The following is a 27,894-nucleotide window of genomic DNA, read 5'->3' as shown; positions in this document are numbered from 1 at the left end:
GCCAAAGCAACTAAGACCCCTAGTAAGTAGGCGGTTTTGCCCATACAAAAGTATTTCTTTAATAACTTCCACAATTTTTATCTGATCGCAATAAAATTTTCAGAAATCATAAATACAATAGGTATTATTGTATACACCAGCTGTAGCTTGAAATTTACAGGCATGCTCCGGTTTTCACTTTTCGTTTTCGTTTTCGATTTGGGACCAAAACCGAGATTTTCGTTTTTAGGTGCTCCGGTTTTCACTCGTTTTTGGTCATCGTTTTGCTATCGGAATGTTTCATTTTTTATTGCTAAAACAGCTGACTTGTGTTTTGGTTAAAAGTAAACAACGCGAAAAAATGTCTTTTGTATGTCCAATTTCGTGCGTGGATTGAGCTCACATAAGGATATTTTTATTCTGCCTTGTTTATTTATGGTTCCCCTAAATAAAATATATTTGCCTTTTGTCTTTTTTGCAAAGAAAGATTTGATACTTTCTTTAAAAAAATCAGTTGAACGGCAATCAGCTGTTTCCCACAAAAAATGGGGATGCCACCTTTTTAATGCATTTCATTCCGGTTATTCCAACAACTTTTTTTATACACTTTTAGCACATAACTAATTAAATTAAATTAATTAATTTTTAAAAAACATATTTTACCCAACTTCAACAAATTTATCGCCATCCGTTTGATTATACAAGTATTTTTAACTTGCTTTTTCATTCTATCGAAAGTATGGCAGCTTAGGCGATAACTCATGGTGTCGGACCTATCGGTCGCTCACCAAAACGAAAATTGTTGTTGCCGACGGCAAAATTTGATATTCAAATTTGAGGTGGGGTCAGAAATTAGTCGTTTTAAAAATAATTACAAGCCTAATTGATCTGCTGGCGGTCTTAAAAGAACGACAATAAACCAATGAGTCAACTACTTTTTTTCCTTTTGCAAATAAGATCCAATTTAATATAGAAAAAGGCATTTACTTTTCATTTCGGCAAGTCAAATTTTCTCGAATTGCAATTCGAAAAAATCTTGTGAAAGTGAAAACGGGAGCACCAATTTTGTCGTTTTCGATTTCAAAACGAAAACGAAAACCGAAAGTGAAAACCGGAGCATGCCTGTTAAGCTTGTTATTCGATTTAATTGATTTTCGGGGGCGGAAGTGGGCGTGGCAAAAACAAACATGATCTGCGTGCAAACATAACAAATGCTGTTGGAAAAAAAATGATAACTCTATCTCTTATAGTCTCTGAGATCTAGGTGTTCATACGGACAGACGGACATGGCTAGATCGCCTCGGCTGTTGATGCTGATCCAGAATATATATACTTTATAGGGTCGGAGATGCCTCCTTCTACCTATTAGATACATTTCCTGCCGGCACAAAGTTATAATACCCTTCTACCCTAACTGTAGCGGGTATAAAAATGAATTCGTTTTTTCAAATGTAAAATAATTTATATAGCTATTAGCAAAAAATATCCAAATTCAATAAAAATGGGCCAAAGCGCCAACGAGAAAAAAAAGAGCCAAATCTGCTTTTATTCCTCAACTGATTTACTTCACAATGTTAAGTTACATTCTAAGTCTAACTTAGCTAAAGTGGCGAAAGGAGGAAATTCGCTCAGAGAGCGACACGAAAGCTTTATTGCACTCTCGCTTTTAATATTAACTATTATAATTATAATTTATTAATTTACAGGAATCCCTTAATTTACAGGAATAACTTACTGAATTCATTTAATTATTCCTCTTCGTTAGGCTCTAAAATTTTAAATAGTTTGTCATGGTAAAAGTAATTAGATAAGGGATTACCGGTCTGTTGGCTCAGCAACAAAGATAGGGTGGAATTTAGGGGCTTGTGCCATACATACATATGTATGCTATAACAACTGATTGTAATTCCTACAATATTCAGCTTGAGTGACATTAAATAGTGCTTGCAGCAACAGCCGAGGCGACATAGCCATGTCTGTCTATCGTCAGTATAAACACCTACATCTAGTATCTAAGAGTTCGAAATATAAGTTTTTTTAACAGCACTTTGTTAAGTACAAACATTTGGGTAAGATCAGATACAAATTTAGAAATTATTTAAGAAATCATAATATGGTAATGAACGGCATCTACTGTCGGGTCTTATACCCTGTTTAGATTAGGCTGCATCATTGAATAGACGGCTGTTTGTAAGAGAGAGATAACTAATATAGCCGCATCATCAAAGATGCGACAATAATTCTGAAAATTGGTCGAATTTTGGCTAAAATTTTTGCGTATTTATCGAAAATGTGTGGTCTTGATGGAATCAGATAATTATTCCACTTACAAATTTCGACGCTTGAAATTTTTTTGATACTCTTTGGAATTCTTAAAAAAAAAAACAAATCAAAAAAAAAAACAAGAAAATAAATAGAGGAATAAGAAAATGTATAAGGAAATACATCAAGACGATCAAATTGACTACTTATACAGGAATATGATCGTTACTGTACAAATTGCTTAATATGACGCAAAACGTAAATACGTAGTGTCAATTCATAAATAATAAATAAAATTTAAAGCCTTATATTTTTTAAATGCCCTCAATGTCGCATAATTTATTAAATTGCTCATTTTTGGTTGATTCGCATCTAATGCTTTTGATATTCTTCTTTTTTCTGTCTGAGGTTGTTTCCGTTTGCCCAAACCGCTGTTTAATTGATGTAATTAATTGATTGATTGCATCTTACAATCGCGTCACTCAAACATGACCACTTGGTTGGTTTTTTTTTATATAAAAAAATGCACAATGATATTACATTTGTTTTGCAAGCGCAATTTAACGATGAACAAAATTACTGCAATTTATTATGTATTAATCTTCAAACATAAAGATGAAAATGCCATCATTCACCGAGGCTAAGACAAAATAAATACAAAAATCACCAAGGTTGTGGTTATTTATAAACCATAAAAATTACTTGATATCCAAGATAGGTTCTGAATTGCATCCTTTTCATTTAGCTTTTCGAGATTTTTATTTTTGAATTATTAAGAAGCATATTTATATAGAAATTTGAATTTGGATTGATGCGTTATATAATCATAAGTTTGTTTTGGTGTCAACACATCAGAGAACTGCATCATTGAAGAAAATGCACTTTGTCTAAATAGAGTATAAAATAGAAAATGATCCTGTAATACCCTATTTAGACGATTTGCATCTACTTTAATGATGCAAGTGTTTATACCAAACCCTCATCACGCGAACAGCTGCTAAGGGGTGTAAAAATAAGCACACTCAGAAAGGAAGAACATTATCAAGAGCAAAGCAATTTGAAATAATTTGAAAGCGTCAAAATTTGCAAGTGCAAGTTGTTTTCACCGATATCACACTTTACACAAGCTGGTGAACGTGTGAGAATAATACATATGTACATAGCCTTCGCAATCATTCGCCTCTGCTCACGCACCAGCAACATAAATGTTGTTGAGATTTTGGTGTGTCAGCGTTATAGAACTTGTTTTCGTATATGTATAAACTTTGCTTTTGCAACGAACAACGAAATATGCGTGTGTTTGAATAGTCTTGTAGAAATAAAATGCAAACAATTTGTATTGATTAAAACGAACACTTTTTTTTTTAGATACGCATCCTAAAACCGCTGTTTGATTAATGCGACTTGATGTGAACTTATGATTCATATAAAATATGTTGAATTCTAGAGTTTCTACAAATAATTTCATAAAGCGCTGTAAAAATTTTTTTTTTGTGTGCATATATTACGGCAATGCGCGCATTTCCCAACAAAGTGTAAATGGACTATAAACGAAATATGTTAATGTATTTTTGAATTTTCTGGAAACTAATAATTTCGTATACATATGTATGTCCGTCAATATAAAAGAGGGTATTGTCCCCGACAATTCGTTTCCGTATCCGTTTTACCAAGATTGACAGGATTTTATTCTGTACGAGAATTCATTGTAATTGTCTAATTTCTTACCGCAGTGACTTTTTCTAATTCTGAACAGCTGTTTAAATACTATACGATGTGATCGTCACAATGGTCATTAAAATACTCATATCATTCTTTCAACTATCGATTACAAAATACCAAAAACAACAACTAATAATCGAAATTTTAACAAATTTACTTCTTTTCGCGACAGGTATCGATATTCTATTACTGGAATGCATGGTTTTCTCAAATCAGCTGTTTTAAAAACGAAAAACCCCCAACCTATTTTTGGCACTGATATCGGGAAATATTGGTTGACCCAACATTATTTTTGTAGTTATTATTATTATTTATGCATGAAACCTAGCAATTCTTGGTGTGGTGCCATGATAATAACGTTTATTACCATTTCGGTATTAAATTTAGGAACACAACGGCTACTAAAAACGATCAAATCAAATTTTGTTGAGCTTGCGATATTTAGGCACTATGAAACATTATGTATATAGTGTATGTATGTGGGTACAGCGCTTAATTATGCATATATACAGTGACTAACAATGCAAATAATGCATTCCCGCTCCCCAAAAAAATTTTCTTCTAAGAATAAATTCAGCGCTGCGAAGTCAACTTGTCGGCTAGACACGAAAACAATGTGAATTCTTTCTGTAAGAAGTTTTCGAGAATCCAACAACGTAATGCTTTCGGAATATTTCAGCATACGTCAAATCCAATGCAAGTGTTGTTGCTTAGCTTGCCGAGAGAGGCTAAGTGCCTTCTATCTGGTGCGGCTAAAGGTGAATCCTATATCAATGAGCAAGCGCAACGACAAAGAAGAAGCGAGAGCAAAGGGCTTGGGATATGCCTGATTTGGATGTTAAAACTTGCATCCCAAAAGAATTCCACAAAGACACGATATTATCTGTTCATATGAGCTAGTTCAGTGAGCTACCATATTCATGATATCGGTTTAGCAAAGAAAATAAAGAAATTTTCACGTCATCCACGCTGTCTGACATAAGGATGTAAGTATTTTGCTAAAGTTTTAAATAATTTTATTGATTGTATATAACTTAGTATTGTGAAATCTATACATGATTTCAATAAAAAAAACAGTGCGGTGGAAGTCCAAATTCATTTATATGAGTAAAATTACATTTACCGAGTTTAGTTTTATTTTTTTCTTGAATTTGTGTGTGCGTCAAGTGCACTTTAACTTCAATTTGGCATTAATTTATCATAGTTTTATTTGAATTGAAGTGAGTGTTTTAATATGCATAATACATATGTATGTACATTGCGTATATGTATGTACATTGTACATATGCATGGCATACATATGCAAACACACACATTTGTATATATATAGATTTGTAAATTTTTGGGTATGTACATATATATTTAAAAGAAATGTGTTAAATACAGTAAATCGTGCAAGTATATTTTAATAATCGTAGATATTCTCGTTTTTAAACAAAAACACTTTGATTAATATTGCTTTATATTACATAAAATAGACCAACATTGGAAGTAACGTGTCCTTCGCCGTCGCCGCCCACCGTCGATTTGCTGCTCAGTTCTGCAAATTCCGTTTGCTATCTAGCGTAATCTACTGCAGTTACAACAACAAACGCACGGGAGAACGGCTTTCATTTGCAACAACAATACTTAGGTCCTCCCACAGGGGGGCCACATTTCATTCGTAGTCACCCTGTTCGACTCGGGTATGTTCAGCTTGACAGTACATGAAATTTGAATATATATATTTTTTTTAATTTCTAGTTGTTAATTTAAGATACATTTTCATCTTCTACAGTCAATTCTATAACACCAATCTTGCTGCGTGGACTCATCCAACAACAGAATCATCATCTCCTGAAGAATCGGAAGTATATTCACAAAAAACATAAAGTAGACAATAATTCACTAGCAGCAGATATGACATTGCCAAGCGCTGCTCGCGTTTATACAGACGTGAACGCTCACAAGCCAGATGAATATTGGGACTATGAAAACTATGTGGTCGATTGGGGCAATCAGGACGATTACCAATTGGTACGCAAATTGGGACGCGGCAAGTACTCTGAGGTATTTGAGGCTATCAACATAACGACAACCGAGAAGTGTGTGGTCAAAATACTGAAACCCGTAAAAAAAAAGAAGATCAAGCGCGAAATCAAGATTTTGGAGAATTTAAGGGGTGGCACCAATATTATAACGCTTTTAGCTGTCGTCAAGGATCCCGTGTCCCGCACCCCTGCCTTGATCTTTGAACACGTGAACAATACAGACTTTAAGCAACTCTATCAAACACTAACAGACTACGAGATACGCTACTATTTGTTTGAGCTATTAAAGGCCCTTGATTACTGCCACAGCATGGGCATTATGCATCGCGATGTCAAGCCACATAATGTGATGATCGACCATGAGAATCGAAAATTGCGTCTCATTGATTGGGGTCTCGCTGAATTCTATCATCCCGGTCAAGAGTATAATGTGCGTGTGGCATCGCGATACTTTAAGGGTCCCGAACTTCTGGTCGATTATCAGATGTACGATTATTCACTGGATATGTGGTCATTGGGTTGCATGCTAGCGTCGATGATATTTCGCAAAGAGCCATTCTTCCATGGTCATGACAATTACGATCAACTAGTGCGAATTGCCAAGGTGCTGGGCACCGAAGAACTGTATGCCTATCTTGATAAGTACAATATTGATCTTGATCCGCGATTTCATGATATCCTACAACGTCATTCACGCAAACGCTGGGAGCGCTTCGTTCATTCTGATAACCAACACTTGGTATCGCCGGAAGCATTAGATTTTCTGGATAAACTTTTACGTTATGATCATGTTGACCGTCTCACTGCTCGCGAAGCTATGGCGCATCCATACTTTTTGCCAATTGTCAATGGACAGGTTAATCCAAACAACCAGCAATAAATAAAAAAAAGGATGATTCCCCTATTGTAAAGTAAACAGAAAAAACAAGCCGCATGATTAAGTTAAATGAAGAATTTCTGTGCTAAAGTTTATAATAAGAAGATAACATGCAACATAATTACTGAGTCCAAAATTTAATCAACTTATACTGATTGATTTCCCATAAACCTACCACAACACATATGATACAATGAATGAAAGTCATTTCTGTTACAAAGTTTAACAAGTTTCAAACTGCAAAAGTAATTATATTTTAAAATTATGATTACAAATTCATACACACAACATGCTTAAAACAGAATTTCAAGCTACATTATAATTAAAGTATATTTATATCAATAATTATAAATATATAATCCAATAAATCTCCAATTTCTAACAAATCCTTAGAACCTATTAATAATAAATTTTCAGATATTAATCATATAGTAACGTACATTCAGCCCATCAAAATAGATAAAAGAGGATAGAAATAAAGGAATGCATTCAATTTTTTTTACGACTTCCAGATGTCTAAAATTGTATTATATACGGAACGGAATCCTTTACAATTAATGGAAAAATTTAAAAAAAATAACTAAATAACGTTAAATGCTTATCATGTTTCCGTGTTCGTTCCTATATATTTTTTGTGTATTTAGGGCATAAATACTTATATGGTCGTAGTTTTCTAATTTTATTTTTTAACATTTTTAATTTAGAATTTTTGGCGTAATTTAACAATGAAATCAACATTTAGTTTATATAAACAGTGTCAAGTCAACATCGTTATATCACTAACCAACGAATACATACATATGTAGATATGTCAAACAACGAAAAAAAGTGGTTTCACTGAAACCTGCATTATTAGCACCTCATCCCAAAGCATGACACCCGCTAAGCGGGTTTGAATTTGTACGTTTAATATGTACATATGTACACCGAATAAAGTCAACTGTATTTGCTCGTGTCGTAGATGTTTTGCAAATTACAAGCGCAATTCCAAGGACTGTCTTAGGTAGTTGATAGTTTGTTAGCAAGACACGTTTGCCAAAACTCAAGATGTTTCGTCTGCATTCCCATTATATCTAAAATAAACAGGTAAGAAGTGCACTGACGACTGTAAAATAACCGCTACTCATTTTTAATATATGAAGAACAGTGTATTCTGAAAATACATATATGAAAATCTACTAACGGCAATATTTTGTATACCGATGTATTACTACTACTATTTTCAAAATATATTATATCATAAATTAAAAAATTACCATCTGGTATCAACCAAAGTTATATAAAGCTATTTCGTAAATAACTTCTAACATTTTCGTTTAATGGCACTAACTTTATTCTCGAATTAAAAAGACGCTCACTTTTCGCTCTTTATCGATTTGTGATTGAACATAGATAATCTTTTCAAAATCTTTCTGAAAAATGGACGGTTTGACAAAACAATACCAATTTGATGATGGCAAATTGTACATGCAACCATAACGTCGTCTGTTCAGCTAAGTTCACAGCAAAATTATTAATTTTATAAAATGAGCATTTCCAAACTGGCGGTACGCTACGACAAATGCTAAAAAAAAATAAATCAACTGTTGCCTGAATATAGTTTCATTTATATATATTATATGTAGCATTGCAGCATCACTATTAAATTAATTTTGTGGAAATCACCACAACTGATCCAAAGTTATAGATTTGAAATGAAGTTTTGAGGTTGTCTCAATTCTTTAATTGAATTATTAATTATTTTTTAGCATTTTGGTTAGGTAAACGAAACATCTGAGTCAAATAAAAAAGTTTTGTCAAATATATAAAATACTAGATTTTTTTGTATATATTCTTGTTATTATTGAATTTTGATGATGAACCTTTGGGTGAGATTAACAATGAATGATGAAATCTTACAATTACCAGTTTTCTTGTACTTTTTATCATTGGGCGACCGTAATGACCATTGTTGGGTTAGAATGGCTTGTGTTTTTCGAACTAGATGCGCAGAAGCTAAGGTGTATCTTTTTGTGCTTGGCTATTAAACAGGTTGATCATTTCGACTAAAAATGGTTCTTTGAATGGGCTTTTTGGATGAGAGGTTTTTTGCTGTTGTTAGTTTAGAATTGAAGAGCCTAATTGAGATTGAGGCGGTTTGCTCTTTGTTTTAGTGGCGTTCTTTTGGTTTCAATGAGCCATCTGAATTTTCAGCCTAGCTGCCTTGTGGAACTCATGTACTAATCGTTTGGTCGTCGGAAATAGCACAGAAAATTCTACAATCTGCATCTGCTTCTGAAAATTATATAATACCTTAAAAATTCGGATAGTGTTTTTATACCCGCTACCCATAGGGTAGAAAAGTTATATTTTGTGCCGGCAGGAAATGGAAGAAGGTGGCATCTCCGACCGTATAAAGTATGTACATATGTATATTCTTGATCAAACCAAAACCAAATTTTAAGGAATCACAATTACCATAGTTATTACTGTACATACCAAAATTCTCAGCTCTAGCTCTAAAGTTAAGCTTGTTATTCGATTTTTTTGATTTGCGGGGGCTGAAGTGGGCGTGGCAAAAATTTGAAACAAACTTGATCTGCGTGCAAACATAACAAATGCTGTCGGAAAAAAAGATAACTCTATCTCTTATAGTCTCTGAGATCTAGGTGTTCATACGGACAGATGGACATGGCTATATCGTCTCGGCTGTTGACACTGATCAAGAATATATATACTTTATGGAGTCGGAGATGCCTCCTTCTACCTGTTACATACATTTCCTGCCGGCACAAAGTTATACTACCCTTCTACCCTGTGGGTAGCGGGTATAATTAGGCTTTTGACTTGGATGTATTTTCTTTTAATTCCTCCAAAACGCAATTTGCAATTGTGACCGCATCTTTGTTCACTGGACGTAATTATTGACCGTTAATGGATATAATAATTTATGGCGACACTTACACAAAATGTTAAGGTTATAATTAAAATAGTTGTATTACATTTTGATTCTTTCATTTCAATTAACAATTCAGCCAAGCTGAAATAAGATTAATGCACCCTAATGTGTTTAAATCCTAGGTTGTCCTGGAGAGCAGAAATGTAATAGAGTGGCTGACCGCATCTATAGTCGTGCGTATCTATTGAATCCCAAGCCACCAGGGCATCGAAGTCAATGAGATCGCAGATACCATTCCAAAAGAAGGAGTAAGGTTTGATATTAGTAACTCTAGTAATGTTCTGATATACATGAGATCTCTTGGCAGTAAAATTGAAGTACACTCTAAGCTTTGGTGGGACTTGAGCTGGCGCTCAAAATGCGACGAAACCGAAGTCAAGTCGAAGAGTTGTCGTTTTCGGGTTAAGGGCTGTCCCAGATGAGCAAAATTTTAAGTGTGCGGAAAAGCAATATATTAGGACCCTAAATTTGGCACGGAAATGGTAAAAAAAAACAAAAATTAGTGGCACACGTTTGCCTATTAAATAAATGCAATTACTATTAAAAAAAAAAAAAAGCATGCACCAACTAATCAGTAAGATATGGCTCACGGAGAGCATGCCCGAAGATTGGAACCTCAGCATGATCTGTCCCATCCTGAAGAAGGGTGATGCCACGGTGCTCACCAACTACCGCGGAATTAGTCTTCTTCCAATTGCATACAAGGTCCTAACGAGCGTATTGTGTGAAAGACTAAAACCCATGCTGAAGCACTGATTGGACCTTTTCAGTGCGGGTTCAGGCCTGGCAAGTCCACTGTTGACCAGATTTTCACCTTGCGCCAAATCCTGGAGAAGTCTTACGAAAACCAGATCGACACGTACCATCTCTTCGTCGACTACAAAGCCGCATTTGATAGCCCGCGGCGAGATCGCCTATATGCCGCCATGTCTGAGCTTGGTATACCAGCAAAGCTGACTAGACTTTGCAGAATGACATTGAGCAACACCATCAGCTCTGTCAAGGTAGGATGTGGCGAATCCGAAACGTTTACTACCAAGTGTGCCCTCAGACAAGGTGACTCGCTGTCTTGTATACTCTTCAATATTTTATTTTTTTAAATTTTGTGCCGGCACGAAATGTATCTAACAGGCAGAAGAAGGCCATATAAAGTATATATTTTCTTGATCCGCGTCAACAGCCGAGATGATCCGTCCGCTCATCATTTGGGTTCATACAATAATATCTACAGTCATTTCTGAAATAAAATGAAATGTATACAAATTTTGATTAAGTTTGAATAATAATAATAATATGTCTGACTGTATAACTGCGTATGCTTAGATACAATTAGAGATATTACTACATACCACTTTGGATATAATTTACGCGGCGGGAATTAGTTTCGATCCCGCATTAATATTTGTTATGTCAAATGCATTTTTTTTTCTTTTCTGAGTATGCTTTCTGTCTCTCAAGGATCTCGTTCTTGTTTTTCTAAATAGAAGAAATGTGAAAAATAATATAATAATATATAATATATATTTTGATTTGTGAAGAAAGTTAATAAATCTCATAGTCGCGCGCAGGACATAAAAAATACGGAGAAAATAAACTGGTAAGTTAACGATTGACGTTAGGTAGCGGGCTGTTGAATATTTAAGTACATTCGACTGTAGTTTTTTTTTTTTTTTTTTAATTATTTTTAGTATATCATAATACCATAAATAAATATTTTCAAACCACTATAATAAATTCGGTATACCACATTATTACCTTTTCTTAACCTTTGGTATTTTAACTCTATTTTGTAATATATTTTGTGATACAAATTTTCTTTTGTTTCTCATTGATTTGAAGTTAATAATGATAGAAATATATGATGTACATTTTTGTCAAATTTAAATGAATAATAAATTCTGATAACCGGTGTTATCCATTTTGTTTTGATCAATCTTAATGTAAATACATTTAGAACAGCAAATGGTAATCATTTTATGATATCCTGAAGAACTAAGAAATGAACAAGTAAGCAACCTGCAGAAGAGAATACAGCTTAAGAATAATACTATTAAATAAGCTACGGGTATTTAACGGTCGACGGTAGCTTTCCTCGACTGTAGCTTTGTTACTTGTTCTAATTGTGAAACTTTTCAGTGGAATCCATATGCCATCGGTATTATTAAATAAATGGTCACATTTATTATTTGAATGATGGTTGTGTATTTTTCGTTGACTGTAATTCATAAGCATTTAATTGAAACTATTGTTTGCGTTTATTGTAAATTGTTGTCTAAATATCGTTCATTAAACTTTTTATACACGCTACCTATAGGGTAGAAGGGCATTATAGCTTTGTGCCGGCAGGAAATGTATGTAACAGGTAGAAGGAGGCATCGCCGACCCTATAAAGTATATATATTCTTGATCAGCATCAACAGCCGAGACGATCTAGCCATGTCCGTCTGTCCGTATGAACACCTAGATCGCAGAGACTATAGGAGATAGAGCTATATTTTTTTTTCGACAGAATTTGTTGTTTGCACGCAGATCAAGTTTGTTTCAACACATACTACATACTTTCATACTGCAAAAATACTAAAATATATCAAATGGTATATCGATATAGTACCGCATTTAAAATATACCTTAGACGGCACAATATACCAGATTGTCAGCCAAAGCAACTAAGACCCTTAGTAAGTAGGCGTTTTTGCCCATACAAATATATTTCTTTAATAACTTCCAAAATTTTTATCTGATCGCAACCAAATTTTCAGGAATCATAACTAACGCATAACGCAACTCTAGCTTTAAAATTACGCTTGTTATTCGATTTTTTTTGATTTGCGGGGGCGGAAGTGGGCATGGCAAAAATTTGAAACAAACTTGATCTGCGTGCAAACATAACAAATGCTGTCGAAATTATAGCTCTATATCTTATAGTCTCTGAGATCTAGGTGTTCATATGGACAGACGGACAGACACACAGACGGACATGGCTAGATCGTCTCGGCTGTTGACGCTGATCAAGAATATATATACTTTATAGGGTCGGAGGTGCCTCCTTCTACCTGTTACATACATTTCCTGTTGGCACAAAGTTATATCATTTGCAGTTCTGCGACTCCACAATTTTAATTAATGATATTTTCCCTTCACAAAAAAATGCCTCCCCCACTTTCTTTTTAATGTTTTTTAAATTATTCATATTTTTGCATGTGATAGCTTTGTCGATATTAGTGCTACAAGTTGTAAATTTTTTCTCCTGTGAAACATCTAATTTTATATCCTCATACATTGCAGTATCAGAGTATCGATACCCTTTATTTATATTGAGCTGCGAAAGGAAATACCGCCGCGAAAATTTTGGACGGACGATTTTTTTTAATATGGAGTTGCGCTGGTTACGAGTTGAAGTGATTAGCTTTTACATATTTTTAAATATATATATACAGTTACAGAATTAAGTATACCATATTTTTTTATTTTTGTTTATTAAAAAATAAAAATAATAATAAAGACCTGCGAAAGAGCTATATTTTTCGCAAGTTCCATAAATTTTAGAGAGCTTTTTTCGCAACTATTGTCTGCTTACCCTTGGCATTGAAATATGTAAATAAATAAATAAAAATTCATTACCACGCCACTCAAACATTCGCCTATTAAAGCTCTGATTTTCACTCATCTGGGAGCGAAATCGCGTTTTTACCACGCAATATGACAAAAAACACCTGCCATAAATTTATGGGGTGGCATTTTGTTCCGATACTGGAATATATGTGGATGTTAAATCAGCTGTTCATAAATATAAATAAAAAAATTGCATCCTAGTTGCAATAAAATTTGATTGTGATATTTTCGCATAGAAATCGGCAAAGCTTGCAAATGATATAATTAATATCAATTTTTAACTCCCATTAAAATAATAGGTTGAAAGTTAATTTAATCTCCTATATATTTATATATATATATATATATATTTGAGATAGCTTCCATCTCTAATCGTTATTTTGCTCCAGAATCTTTCTCTTTAACATACATACTTATATATTTTTATGTATGTATGTATGAACTTTCACTATCAGTTAGTTCCACTGAAATCTGCCAAAATTCATTATTTTAGTTTATTTACGTATTCGTTCCTTCCATGGAGATTTTTATTTTGTGAGGATATCTTAATAATTGTCATTCCTTTGAGAAGACACTATTGTCATCCCTAAGTATTAAACAGCTGATGTTTTAGGGTTGAATTCCAAGACACCTTATTCCATTTTTTGGAAGAATGACAGAACACTTTCAGATTACTTATGAACCACAGTTCTCTGAGATAATTCGTTCAGCAAAGTTTGTTTATTTCGGCGTTGATGGTATTTTGGGTGTTATAATCAGTTGTGGAGTTAAAAGTGATTTACAATCAATTCAATGGGGAAAAAATTGGTAAACAAAATGCTGTTGTGAATATCTCGCGTGCTATTTTCTTAATAAGTATGTACATATGTATGTATAATAATTTGACACTTGAAAAATCAAATTTTATTATCTAAAGTGCCGTTTTCTCAATGGGTTGGAAAACAAATAAAAAGTGTGATTGAAATCACCTAGTATTTGTGGATCACAAAATCCGTCAAAACATATTCTTTATTCAGTCATTATGTATCCACAAACTTGGTTCCTTTGAAGATTTATTCAAAAATAACAGCTTATACATATATAATAACCGTTTATACATGTGTATGTACATAAAAATTTACATATGATTAAATTAAAATGTCAACATATACATATGTATGTATGTTGACATTATGGTATGTTGTATATCTAAAATCGGATGTTCATGTATCAAGTTTATTTTTTTTTATAATCAATAATTTATGTTACAATGTTAGTGAGTATGGTCGAACTTATTACTAAAATTTACATTTGAATATATTATTTAATTGTTTTTAACCCTTTCGCCTCATCATTTAAGGCCCCAAAAGCATGCCGACGCCCTATTTCATTTTCTGTCTCCGGGTGTTGTTGTATGTGTGCCTTTTATTCGCATTTCTTATAAGGATATTTGTATATTAGCTTATTGAATACATACAAGAAAAGTAACTATTCAAATTACATAATATTATTATTAGAAAAATTTCACCTAATAGCTCAGTATTTTTATTTGTACAGGTCTTGCCTTCTTTAATATTGAATATTATATTATTTCTTTTATATGACTTAATAATTTATTTTTGCCTATTAGTTACCTTTGCATATTAAATGGTGAAAATTGGGAACATGCTGATTTATTTTGTTTCATATTTATATTCGTGCAAAGAATGCGTCTGAAAAGCTTAAATCAAGAGTTTAAGAAAATTGCAATATTTAAGCTTGCGGTTGATTTTAAATAAACAATAGCCTGGTGAAAGTTTCTTAGAATTTGTAGTAGAGCAATGTAGAACAAAATGTTAACCAAAACTATCGCACTAAGTAAAGTTCAATAAGCGCAATAAGTGCAATAAGCGCTGTAACTTTATAAATTTAGTTGACAAATCTGTTAACTATTAAAAAACTTTGCAATTTTAATAATGGACATAAGAAGTTGTTTCGATTATACATAAAAAAAAAAAATGTGATTTTCCAATAAAGTAATTATTCCCTCGGAGATTTGGGTGCAGTGCACAGTGGTTCCGCTAGAGGCCAAAAATCAAAAAACCGATCAGGAAATATTTAAACTCAATTTACACAGTTTGTCTCTAAAATGTTAAAAACTTTCAATTTGCAAACCGGTTTTCGCTGGAAACCTAACGGTACTTTCTAAAAAAAAGAACCAAAAGCATGAACACGTGTTCATTTCAACAGCGCATCGCAGCTGTGGTGCAATATTTCGCAAGCAAAAGCGCACTTCAAATCGGGCTGGTAACTATTAAAGTTTATAAATTTATATTATTTAAAATGGATTTTAAAGCCCATGGTATTTATTTCAATTTATGAAATTAATTGATACTAACTTGATATAAAATTAATTAAAACTAACTTGATATGTGAAACCCTTTTGTTTGTACCTTTTTTGTGAGTCTTAAATGTGTTTACCTAAAGTTTTAGTTGTGTTGCCACACGATGCCACATTAGAATAATTATTTTTTATCTTTGTTATAGTTTTAAGATTTTAAAATCGTTAAAGTTAGGTGGGGAAAGTTGCGGATATATTTGTAATCGTTAATATGGTTGCACGACTTCTAATTTTTTGATCAAGACGTTACTGCAGGCCAGTTTCCTTTGTCAGTTCAAAAAAGAGACAACTCAGTTGAGTCAATCGAAGAGGAAAAATACTTTAGGAAAAAAATACATCAACTCAAGCCTACAGAATGTTTTATTTTTATAATAAAAAGATAATTGTTGAGCATAGTTTACTACTGACTATCTTAGATGTAAAAGTATGCAACGCTTTTTGTAACAGTATAACTAGCAGTATATATTTATGTTATAATTATATTGATTCGTTGATGGCTGTGTAAATATCAATTTAGCGAATTTGTTTAGGATGGTTTAATTTAGTATTTATTGATATGATAATATTTTAGTAGGTGTTTAACTTGATAAGATTTAACTGAAGTATAATAAAACACAAAATAGTTAATCTTTCCTATGACAGCCATATGATTTAGTTATCCGATTTTAATAAAATTTGCTAAGCATATGTAAAACTATACCAAACTAATAGTCTGAGAGTTTAGATAACACATCTTTAAAAATAAAAAAATGTGCATACTAAATTTGTATTTTTAACCGATCATTCCTATAGCAGCTATATCATATAGACGCACGATATGGCCAATATTTATAAAATATATTTGTAATATTTATATGACAAACGGACATGGCTAGATCGTCTAAGCTGTTGATGCTGATAAAGAATATATATACTTTAAAGAGTCGGAGATCATTGAAAATCATCGTTGTCACTCTCGTCGTTTTTGACGAGACAATTAGATCCATTTCACTTCGTTTGTGAGTAAAGCCGAAAAATATATATTACAAAAACTCTTGTGACTTCTGTAACTTCTGATGTATCATTTTACTGGAATGCATGTGGATGTCAAATCAGCATTTCCACATGCGGAAAAATAGACAACCCATTATTTCGCACTCATATCGGCAAAGTGAAGAGAAGCATTAAGATAGATACATAAATAAAAAAAATTTAAACAAGTAAGAAAGCTACAGTCGAGTGTACTCGGCTGTGAAATACCCGCTACCCATTTTGAAGAAAAGCAATATATTTTGCGGTATTATTCTCTACTGTAAAAATACTAAAAATATATCAAATGGTATATTTGGTATATCGATATAGTGCCGCATTCAAAATATACCATAGACGGCACAATATACCAGATTGTTAGCCAAAGCAACTAAGACCCCTAGTAAGTAGGCGTTTTTGCCCATACAAAAGTATTTCTTTAATAACTTCCACAATTTGTATCTAATCGCAACCAAATTTTCAGGAATCATAACTACTATAGTAATTATTGTATATACTATAATTCGCAGCTTTAGCTTTAAAATTACGCTTGTTATTCGATTTTTTTGATTTGCGGGGGCGGAAGTGGGCGTGGCAAACATTTGAAACAAACTTGATCTGCGTGCAAACATAACAAATGCTGTCGAAAAAAATTATAGCTCTATCTCTTATAGTCTCTGAGATCTAGGTGTTCATACGGACGGACGGACAGACACACAGACACACAGACGGACAGACGGACATGGCTATATCGTCTCGGCTGTTGACGCTGATCAAGAATATATATACTTTATAGGGTCGGAGATGCCTCCTTCTACCTGTTACATACATTTCCTGTCGGCACAAAGTTATAATACCCTTCTACCCTATGGGTAGCGGGTATAAAAAAAGCGTTTGAAGTATTTTCTCGTAAAGAGAAAAAGCTTTAATTTATATTATAGAGTCAAGAGTAAGACTATACATATATGAAATTTAAAATCAAAAAAATATTGCAACCAAGTTGCTCAGGAGATTATCGCTTAGAAATAGGCAATTAATGAGATTTTTATACCCGCTACCCATAGGGTAGAAGGGTATTATAACTTTGTGCCGGCAGGAAATGTATGTAACAGGTAGAAGGAGGCATCTTCGACCCTATAAAGTATATATATTCTTGATCAGCGTCAACAGCCGAGACAGTCCGTCCGTCCGTCTGTCCGTATGAACACCTAGATCTCAGAGACTATAAGAGATAGAGCTATAATTTTTTTTCGACAGCATTTGTTATGTTTGCACGCATATCAAGTTTGTTTCAAATTTTTGCCACGCCCACTTCCGCCCCTGTAAATCAAAAAAATCGAATAACAAGCGTAATTTTAAAGCTAGAGTTACGAATTTTGGTATATACAGTAATAACTATAGTAGTTATGATCCCTGAAAATTTGGTTGCGATCAAAAATTGTGGAAGCTATTAAAGAAATACTTTTGTATGGGCAAAAACGCCTACTTACTAGGGGTCTTAGTTGCTTTGGCTGACAATCTGGTATATTGTGCCATCTATGGTATATTTTGAATGCGGTACTATATCGATATACCACATATACCATTTAGTATATTTTTAGTATTTTTGCACTATATTTGGTATATTTTTGAGAATAATACCGCAAAATATACTGCTTTTATTCAAAATGGGTAGCGTGTATCTCACAGTCGAGTACACTCGACTGTAGTTTTCTGTGCTGTGCGAAGTGCCATTAAAAAGAGATTATGCAAGGAGATGAAGAGTCAATCACTCATGTGCCTAATCCTTATTCTCCGACATATACTTCATAGGGTCGGAGATTCCTCCTTCTACCTGTTACATACATTTCCTGCCGGCACAAAGTTATAATACCCTTCTACCCTATGGGTAGCGGGTATAAAAATTAGTGGTGGCATTTCGTTTTTTCAGGCATAACATAAATAAAGGGTACGAGGGTTGCTATTTATATTTATTGCCTAATAATGAAAATGCGAATATTTATCATAAAAAATGAAGTATTCTCTAGCAAGATTTTTATACTGTCGAAGCACATTTCCACTCTGATTGAGACACCTGCAAAACATGGTTTTTGAACGCTTTAACAGTATCTTCTGGCATCGAAAATCGTTGACCACGCATTTTTTCCTTGATATGCGGGAATAAAAAGAAGGCATTGGGTGCCAAGTCAGGGCTGTACGGCGGATGACCCATAAACTCCACGTTTGAAAAAAAGCCGCAGGTTTGAGCTGGTGTGTGAGGGTTCGCGTTGTCATGGTGTAGAATGATCCATCTTTTCTTGTTCGTTTTTCGAATTTCTACAAGGACTTTAGGCTAACAAATTGTGGTGTACCAGTTTTACTGAAGAAACAGGCGGCCATTTGCTTCGAAGTGCGTCTTCAAACACCCACACGGTCTATTGCTGTTTTTTTTTTTTCGGGCTTATAAGCATAGATCCATAATTCGTCACCTGTGACGAACTTATAAATGTTTTTTAAAGCACTGCGAATGTATTTTTTCAAAATTTCTTTGAACCAATCCACACAAGTCTTCTTTTGAGCAATTGTCAAATTGTGCGGGATCCAACGAGAACAAACTTTTTACGACCAGGTGTTCATGCAATATCGAATGTATTCTGGTGGAAGAAATGTCAAAGGATGCCTCTATCTCACGATATGTCACATGATGATCTTGCATTATCAGTTCACCCACGGCATCAATGTTTTCTGGCACAACGTCTGTTTTTGGACGGCCTTCATTAATCCATTAAACCAGTTTTTCACAGGGCTATAGGATGGCACTTCATCGCCTTACAATGATTTAAGTTCATCGATGCGCTCTTGTAGTAATAATCTAAGTCGAAAGTTGTGAAAAATTATTGCTTGAAAGTGGTCACGAGTTGATTCGATTTTTCTGCCGAGCTAAGTTTTTGATTAATCGGTTATCGATATCAAACATGGTAACACATGAAAACGTTGTATGGAGCTTTTATTGATAAAAGTCGAATCTTTTTTTTTGAGAGTTAGTCAATTGGTCCTAATATGGCTACAAGTGACCTAGGCCCGAAACTTAAATAGCACCCCTCGTATCGGTGCTCCGATACTTAAATGTATGTGGATCTCAAATCAGCTGTTCCGCAGACAAAAAAATATACAATTTATTTTGTAGCACTGGCAAAGCGATTACATGCAAAAATATGAATTTTGAAACATTGAAAAGAAATTGGAAGGAGGCATTTTTTAGAGAAAAGAATAAAAGCTGTAAAGCAATAAAATATATTGCTGTAAGCAATAAAATGTACTTGGGATATTTTGAGCTGACGGAACCCATTCTCAATTGCTCACGTCTGATCCTTCTAAGATTTCACCAATTCGGAGTGCACCTAATTGTTGAAATTAACTAGCATCTGAACGTATACAGCATACAACGTCCCTTGAATCTGTCCAGAATACTTTTTTGTCAACGTATATTGATATTTCAGACTCGTTCACCTGGCCAACATCAGCCATAACAGCAGCCACGCGTTCCAAGCGAGGTCTCGAAATAGGTTTCAATCGAGCAACTCATGCTTTGATCGTCTACTTCAGCTCTGATAAATACGTCCGCAGCGTATACATTAAAACTTGCGCCCACAAACGTATGGATTTCTAGATATCTAGCTGCACTAAATCCTATCAAACATCTGACTATACGCAGATTGTTTAACATTGGCACCAAATACAACCAATGACGACAGTCTGTCACGTCTTCTTATTAAATCGGCTCATTCCATTCGACTTCACTCCTCCATATATTTTGCAGAAGAATTTTGGCGCGTATGTTAAAAAATCTCACAATCGGGTTGAAAATAGTCAATCGTGCTCAAGACGCGGCGTTTAGATGGCCGACCATCCAAAGCCTTTGAGATCGTATCTGGCTTCACCATATCCGTTAGACAATTTTCTCTAGGTTGCCACCACTTGCCCAGAACCTTTTCCGGACCAACGACTGTGTAACAAATTGACTTGTCCAATATGTCATATCTATTTTCAAGAGAACAGACCACTTTTTGAGATTTTGAGGCCCAGTGTTGCATGTCAAATCCACCATCAGCATGAATTAGTTATACAGCCTGGGCCAGATTTGTCATCTTTGAGTCCACAGACTGAAGTCAGTTATTGACGAAACAGTTGCCGCAAATCACTTTTAAGGCCTCGGGTCTTTGGATCGTATTGGATTGATCGTAGCGACAATTCCCAGTGATTCCAAAGAAAAGTACTTTTTTAATTCAAAATCCAAACTGCTAATCTCACAGCATTGGCAAATATGTAACAGGCGTGAAATAGATGGAATTCCTTTGCTGAGCGACCGCCCAGCCAAATCTGCAAGGCATTGCAATGACGTTGTCGTCTTCACTTTCATGGAACTCCAGAAGAATAGTTCTCTTAATGTTATCGAGTCCAATGAAGATTCGTACGTTGGAATAGAGTTCTCAATTCGTTCAATGTTCAAATGAAACAAGTAAGAAAGTTACAGTCGAGTATGCTCGACTGTGAGATACCCGCTAACCATTTTGAATAAAAACAAAATATTGCGGTATTATTTTCAAAATTTACCGAAAATACTACAAAACACTGAAAATATACCGAATGGTATATTTGGTATATCGATATAGTACCACATTCAAAATATACCATAGACGGCACAATATACCAGATTGTCGGCCAAAGCAACTAAGACCCCTAGTAAGTAGGCGTTTTTGCCCATAAAAAAGGGTTTTCTTTAATAACTTCTACCTTTTTTATCTGATCGCAACCAAATTTTCAGGAATCATAAATACTATTGTTGTTATCGTAGACACCAACAAATTTGGGCGTGGCAAATTTGGAAACAAACTTGATCTGCGTGCAGCGTAACAAATGCTATCGAAAAAAAAATGATAGTTCTATCTTTTATAGTCTCTGAGATCCAGTGTTTCATACGGACAGACACACAGACAGACAGACGGACATGGCTATATCGTCTCGCCTGTTGACGCTGATCAAGAATATATATACTTTATAGGGTCGGAGATGCCTCCTTCTACCTGTTACATACATTTTCTGCCGGCACAAAGTTATAATACCCTTCTACCCTATGGGTAGCGGGTATAAAAATATGTACGAATATTATGGGTATGTTAGAGAAAACTAATAAATTGCTAAATTTGATACAAATAAAAATTGATAGATTTGTTTTCATAATTTTTTTTTTTATTTTTTTAGTTGCAAATTTATATTATGTGGCAATTTCATGTGGCGAATGGAAGACTTTATGATTAAAGATTTGAAAGATAATAAAATGAGAATAATAGTTTATAATTAAGAGCCGGTTTTTAATAACACTAATTACTCGTTTCTTAATTTTTTTGAATAAAAATAATCGAAAAATAAAACAAAATGAATTGATTATATCGATCATAATTATTATTATTATTATAATTAAAGTCATTAATTGTCATTCAAAAATAATAACATCCGAAACTTTTAATAATTTTATAATTTGCAGATAACTTGAAAACCAAATAAATATATAACGTCACTTATGCAATTAGTAACAATTTATATACGAGCGTTTGTTATGAAGTTAACATCTCAAGAAAGCATAAGAGCTTGGATATTATCAGCTCTTATGGTCCATGGAGCAGTTGCTGGAAATCCTGATGCCAAACGACTTTACGACGATCTTCTCAGTAATTATAACAAATTGGTCCGGCCGGTTGTTAATACCACAGATGTACTCAAAGTCTGCATAAAGTTGAAGCTCTCGCAACTAATCGATGTTGTAAGTTTTTTTAATTAATTAAAATTTGTTTATTTTTATTAATTTAAAAACGAGAAAGATTTTTTTTATTTTTCTTGAATTTTCGTATCGATTGATTTGGGCCAAATTATACTGGTGGTGTGGCAAGCAACCTACTTAATTGCAGTAAAGGCCGGCTATCGCAAAATAAATGGTTCATTGCGGTGACTTCCATATATGAGATGAATTATATTCATTGCTTTTCGCTAAGTAGGTGGCCGATGAGATTCAAAGGACATGTGCGGAGGCAATATTAACCAACCGGAAAGGAAAATAATCACAACCCCACATCTGTATATTTTTCCGATAAAGATCCTATTGAACTTCACGAATTATTAAACTCAAACTAATAAATCAGCGAGAAAAACATCTACGCCACAAAAAGCCAGTTTTTTTTTTTACTTTCTGGATGAGATCCATGTGTTGAAATGCTAGGTTACAAATGTTTTTATTATCTTAAAGGAAGCTTTTACTTCATTTTTGTTTCTTTTTTATTTTCTTTTTAAATAACTATAAAGTATTTGTCTAACTCAACACATTTTTTTTTTCAGAATCTCAAAAATCAGATCATGACGACGAATCTATGGGTGGAACAAGTAAGAAAATTTTGAATACATTAAAATAAATTAAATAATAAAGATTCTGAGCGAAGAAAGAGCAGTGAACTTATAAAAAAACGTAGACGTTGCTTTCATGAAATGGTTTATTGGTAATTAGCAATTAAATTTATATTATATCGTATATAAAATCTTTTTTTGGTGCCCAAAGATTGATTGTCTCGTTATTTTTGTTTAGAGTAGACATTAAGTCAATTGCTCTATGAATTGTTGACTAATCACATTTATGATTGTCATGTTATGATTTATGGCTTACTAACAAACCACCATTATATTTTTGAGTGTTTGCAAGAAAGTGGCATACAATTGCTCAGGTGGCGGAATCAACAATGGCAATTTCACTTTACCACTAAGGCAGCATAATCCTGGCGTTTCTCTGGAAAACTTTTGTGCACCCCAATACATGCAAACATCAAATTTGTTCAATTCAAACGCTAGAATGCGAGCTGTAATCAGTGGTCTCATCATATGGAAACGCTGCTCGATTTAAATCAGCACTAGATAAATATCTTGTTTTGCGTCGAAAATTATCTATTTGTGTTTTCCCTGTTGTTTGCTCGACGATTTTGCATTGTCGATCGAGCTGTTCCACGGGCTTCCTCACGTTGCACAGTGGGCGATTTGGTCTCGCTAGCGGCATTTAATTCAAATTTTCAAATTTAAAAAACCGTTAATATTTTTTCACATATCGATAGCAGATGCTTTGATTAGATTTTCAAAAGCGTTTTAAAAGCTCTACGATCAACTGATCATCAGCTGAGAACGATCAAACACACGATATGATTTTGCAAAGAGCTCTAGAAAATTCTTTCTTTTTTCGCGCATTGATTTCAAATTCCTCGGAAATTTACAATTTTTAGTGAATTTGTTAGAAGTTTGGTTTTTTATTATATTTAAAAAAAAAATCAATGTTTGTGACTGGTGTGTAACTGTGTAGCTCATAAAACGTAGTGGTAATTCAGTGTATTAACAACGAGTCCGGATTAGCGTACACCTGTCTTTCGTGGAGTCGAACTTACTTTATTCAAGTGGATTCCAAAATGTGTAATATTAACTGCTAGTACCTGCTAGCCTTCAAACTGTGGTACTTTTTAGACACAGTGTTAGTACCAAAAAGGGATCTTTTTTTAGTATTGCACTCAGAAGTCATCCCATTTTTTTCCATCATCCCATCATTTTTTAGATAAAGTTTATATATGAAATATGTTAATTGAAATTCAAATAAAATAAAAGTACAACAAAAGTATAAATTTAAAAAAAAAATCTTTTAAATTAAAAAAAAAAAATTAAAATAAAAATTTTGTAACTTAAAAAATTCTATGATTTTTCTCTGATCAGTGAAAAAAAAACCGACTGAAGACATCTATTTTAGTTTAGAAGTTATTAATTAAATGCCGCTAGCGAGACCAAATCGCCCACTGTGCGTTGCTCTTGTGACTGAGAAGCACGAAGTCGAGCCATACTAACGCGGCGCTGTTCACTTGTAATTTCTGGGTCTTCTTCGTATCCCTCTTGCATTACGGCTTTGTCGGGAAAGACTCGATCGTATTGGTAGCGACAATAGTAATTAAACTTCTTAACTTAACTTCCGTTTATATTTTGGCATACAAGTCGACGGACAAACTACTTCAAGGGATGTCTTCGCGTTGATAGAGCAACAAAATCTAAATTGTAAGTTGTAACACAATAGCAAGATCTGTTTCCCGAAATATAATCCAGACATTGCTGGGGTGGATGCCACGCAGTGGTCCGCTACGGTGGTTATCCTAAATATGTTACCCTGAAATAACCTGGCAACAGTTCCGGCAATTGTTTGCCTGTTCTTGCGAGTCGCTCAGTGACATCACTGTGCAAAAAATGGCAAAATCAGAATTCTGAACAAAAATGTTAAACAAAAAATCAGTGTGGAAAACTTGGTCATAAAAAGCAAGACTCTAAAACTGACATGAGTGTCCAAGTTCCGGCAACTGGAAAAGAGTGGCGATCAGAGCAGGCTCGACATGGAAGGGCAAATGTTACTAGCTACAGATGTCAGGAGCCAGGACACATTGCCACTAATTGTCAAAAAAAGTGCAGAATACCGGAAATGGAGTATGAGTGAAAAAAAGAGTGGAGCTGTGAGCTATGGTAGAGGGTCAATCCTGTAATCGGGTGAGAGATTTCCAATTACATTTGATTTGGAGCTGAGTGCTCATTATTTAAAGAAAGCGTTTCTAATAAGTTAGTTGGTAAGAGACGTAATCCATTTAAAGGGAATAGGTAATGCCATTACTTACAGTACCGCACAAGCTGAATCACTATCATTAGTGATGGTAATTCTTTGGTTGTTTTGTTTCTTATAGTACCACACGAAAATATGAAAAATAATATTGTATTTGGCAGAACAATTTTGGAAGTTTCTTACGAAACCGTCCCACCTACTAATTCTGATAAGATTGAAACTAAAATGCTCGGAAATTAAAAAAATAAAAAGAAGTTTGAATATTTGAACATTACTAAAGCAATACTCAAAATCTTTTTATCGAAGGTAGAAGCTTATGAGCCGTTGCAACTTGTATTAGACGTTGTCGTGAAGGCAGGATTCTCATAAAACATATCAAAGTGCTTTTCTTGAGATTAACTTGGTTATGAAAAAAAAACAGTGGAGATACATCAAAATTTAAAGAAAATAGAATTTCTAATGTGTTACTAAGAACATGGAAGAGGTCGCTAGACATGAGAAGACAAAATCTGATAAAAACAAGTAAAAAAGTTACAGTCGAGTGTGCTCGACTGTGAGATACCCGCTACCCACTTTTAATAAAGGCAAAATATTGCGGTATCATTTTCAAAATATACCGAAAATATTTAAAAAATACTAAAAATATACCAAATGGTATGTTTGGTATATCGATATAGTACACCATTCAAAATATGCCATAAACGGCACAATGTACCAGATTGTCGGCCAAAGCAACTAAGACCCCTAGTAAGTAGGCGTTTTTGCCCATACAAAAGTATTTCTCTAATAACTTCCACAATTTTTATCTGATCGCAACCAAATTTTCAGGAATCATAACTACTATATAGTAATTATTGTATATACCAAAATTCGCAACTCTAGCTTTAAAATTAGGCTTGTTATTCGATTTTTTTATTTGCGGGGCGGAAGTGGGCGTGGCAAAAATTTGAAACAAACTTGATCTGCATGCAAACATAACAAATGCTGTCGAAAAAATTATAGCTCTATCTCTTATAGTCTCTGAGATCCAGTGTTTCGTACGGACAGACACACAGACGGACAGACGGACATGGCTATATCGTCTCGGCTGTTGATGCTGATCAAGAATATATATACTTTATAGGGTCGGAGATGCCTCCTTCTACCTGTTACATACATTTCCTGCCGGCACAAAGTTATAATATCCTTCTACCCTATGGGTAGCGGGTATAAAAATATGGCTACGAGAGTTAGGTTCTGTGTGGAAGATTTTGTATTGCTTAAAAACAGCGAGAGATAGCAATCGAAGGTTCAAAGGACCTATTTTGGGTGTCGAGATAATGGACGGAGCCAGATACGTTTTAAAGTCTACACAGAACAATAGATGTTACAATTATCCACATGAAAGTTTGCGAATGTTATAATATGTGCAAATTTCAGATGATCTTGATGTAAATTATAAAGAACAAAGTCTGTTGAAACACAAGAGTGTTGGTGAAGGCATGTGAATGGCGATGGACGAGGGTTGCTTTAGAAATATAGTTGATGAATTCGTGAAGCCAAGAGTTGGGTGATGTACGAGAAATGTGGTTGATGAATTCGTTAAGCCAAGAGTTGGGCGATGTACGAGAAATGTGGTTGATGAATTCGTGAAGCCAAGAGTTGGGCGATGTACGAGAAATGTGGTTAATGAATTCGAGAAGCCAAGAGTTGGGCGATGTACGAGCAATGTGGTTGATGAATTCGTGAAGCCAAGTTAAGGGGGATGTACGAGCAATGTAGTTGATGAATTCGTGAAGCCAAGTGTTGGGCGATGGACGAACAGGGAAAAATTTAATTTGTTTGAAGATGTGTTTGGCATTAGATTGAAATGTTGGCTAATACAAGTTTAGTTATGTATCTAATGTATAATATTACTACAATATTTTAAAATAACTTACGACATGTTAAAAATAGAAGTAAAGTTATGTTATGAAAGATTATATGAATTTGAGATTATTTGGCTATGTTTTTCTTAAGTATTAAATAAAAATAGAAAGTTCGAATAAACTAAGAAAGTCATTATAGACACTAGAACGTGTATATGTCAGAGTGGCCGTGTCGGAGTGGGAGTAATGCAGCTTCTCGTGTCGTCATATTAACACTGCGTAGTTGCAAGTGCGTATCGGCACATTGATACTGCATAATTGAGAGTGTGCATGTTAGATTGCATTATCCTTTATTATCCTTTATTATTATTTGGTTGTCTGCTTTGACAAGTACAGTTATTACGGGGCGATAGCGTCTCGTCGCTGTCGCCGAATGTGGTTCGATGGCTACAGCGTAGGCAGTAAAAGCATCGGAACGCGCTTCGCGATAATGAACAAAGAGACATATGTAAACATAAACAGAACCGTTGCAAACAAAATCGAAAATGCACTTATTGAAAAAGTACTAATGAATGTGTTTTTGTGCTTGCTTGCTCGCTTTATT

General features: G+C 34.1%; 2 protein-coding genes and 1 long non-coding RNA gene across 6 annotated transcripts in view; 2 read left to right on the top strand and 1 right to left on the bottom strand.

Moving 5' to 3' along the window:
• The first annotated feature begins 4,842 nt into the window (after positions 1 to 4,842).
• Positions 4,843 to 7,260, top strand: LOC132785735 (casein kinase II subunit alpha). Its single transcript, XM_060791963.1, has 3 exons — positions 4,843 to 4,949; positions 5,442 to 5,648; positions 5,741 to 7,260. Exon 3 carries the CDS (start codon positions 5,863 to 5,865, stop codon positions 6,871 to 6,873), a length of 1,011 nt encoding a protein of 336 aa, XP_060647946.1. The 5' UTR covers positions 4,843 to 4,949; positions 5,442 to 5,648; positions 5,741 to 5,862; the 3' UTR covers positions 6,874 to 7,260.
• Positions 7,261 to 10,370: 3,110 nt separating this feature from the next.
• LOC132784366 (uncharacterized) lies at positions 10,371 to 11,624 on the bottom strand. The gene is made up of 3 exons (XR_009632244.1): positions 11,564 to 11,624; positions 11,158 to 11,284; positions 10,371 to 11,045 (listed from the first exon to the last, which is right to left on the bottom strand). It is a non-coding gene; the product is annotated as an uncharacterized LOC132784366 (long non-coding RNA).
• Positions 11,625 to 14,080: 2,456 nt separating this feature from the next.
• Positions 14,081 to 27,894, top strand: part of LOC132784364 (acetylcholine receptor subunit alpha-like) — a 99,906-nt gene continuing 86,092 nt past the window's right edge. For 2 of the 4 annotated variants that reach the window (XR_009632243.1, XM_060789929.1), the window contains exons 1-3: positions 14,081 to 14,275; positions 22,312 to 22,587; positions 23,157 to 23,201. Coding sequence is in view for 3 of the 4 variants with exons in the window: in XM_060789929.1 (XP_060645912.1) it covers positions 22,348 to 22,587; positions 23,157 to 23,201 (285 nt within the window). In the remaining variant the exon portion in view is untranslated. The remainder of the gene's footprint in view (positions 14,276 to 22,311; positions 22,588 to 23,156; positions 23,202 to 27,894) is intronic. The other 2 variants (XM_060789930.1, XM_060789928.1) reach the window with 2 other exon arrangements.

Source organism: Drosophila nasuta, chromosome 2R (genome assembly GCF_023558535.2).
Source record: "Drosophila nasuta strain 15112-1781.00 chromosome 2R, ASM2355853v1, whole genome shotgun sequence".
In the NCBI taxonomy this organism is placed as follows: Eukaryota; Metazoa; Arthropoda; class Insecta; order Diptera; family Drosophilidae; genus Drosophila; species Drosophila nasuta.
This window is presented reverse-complemented; position numbering and strand designations above follow the sequence as displayed.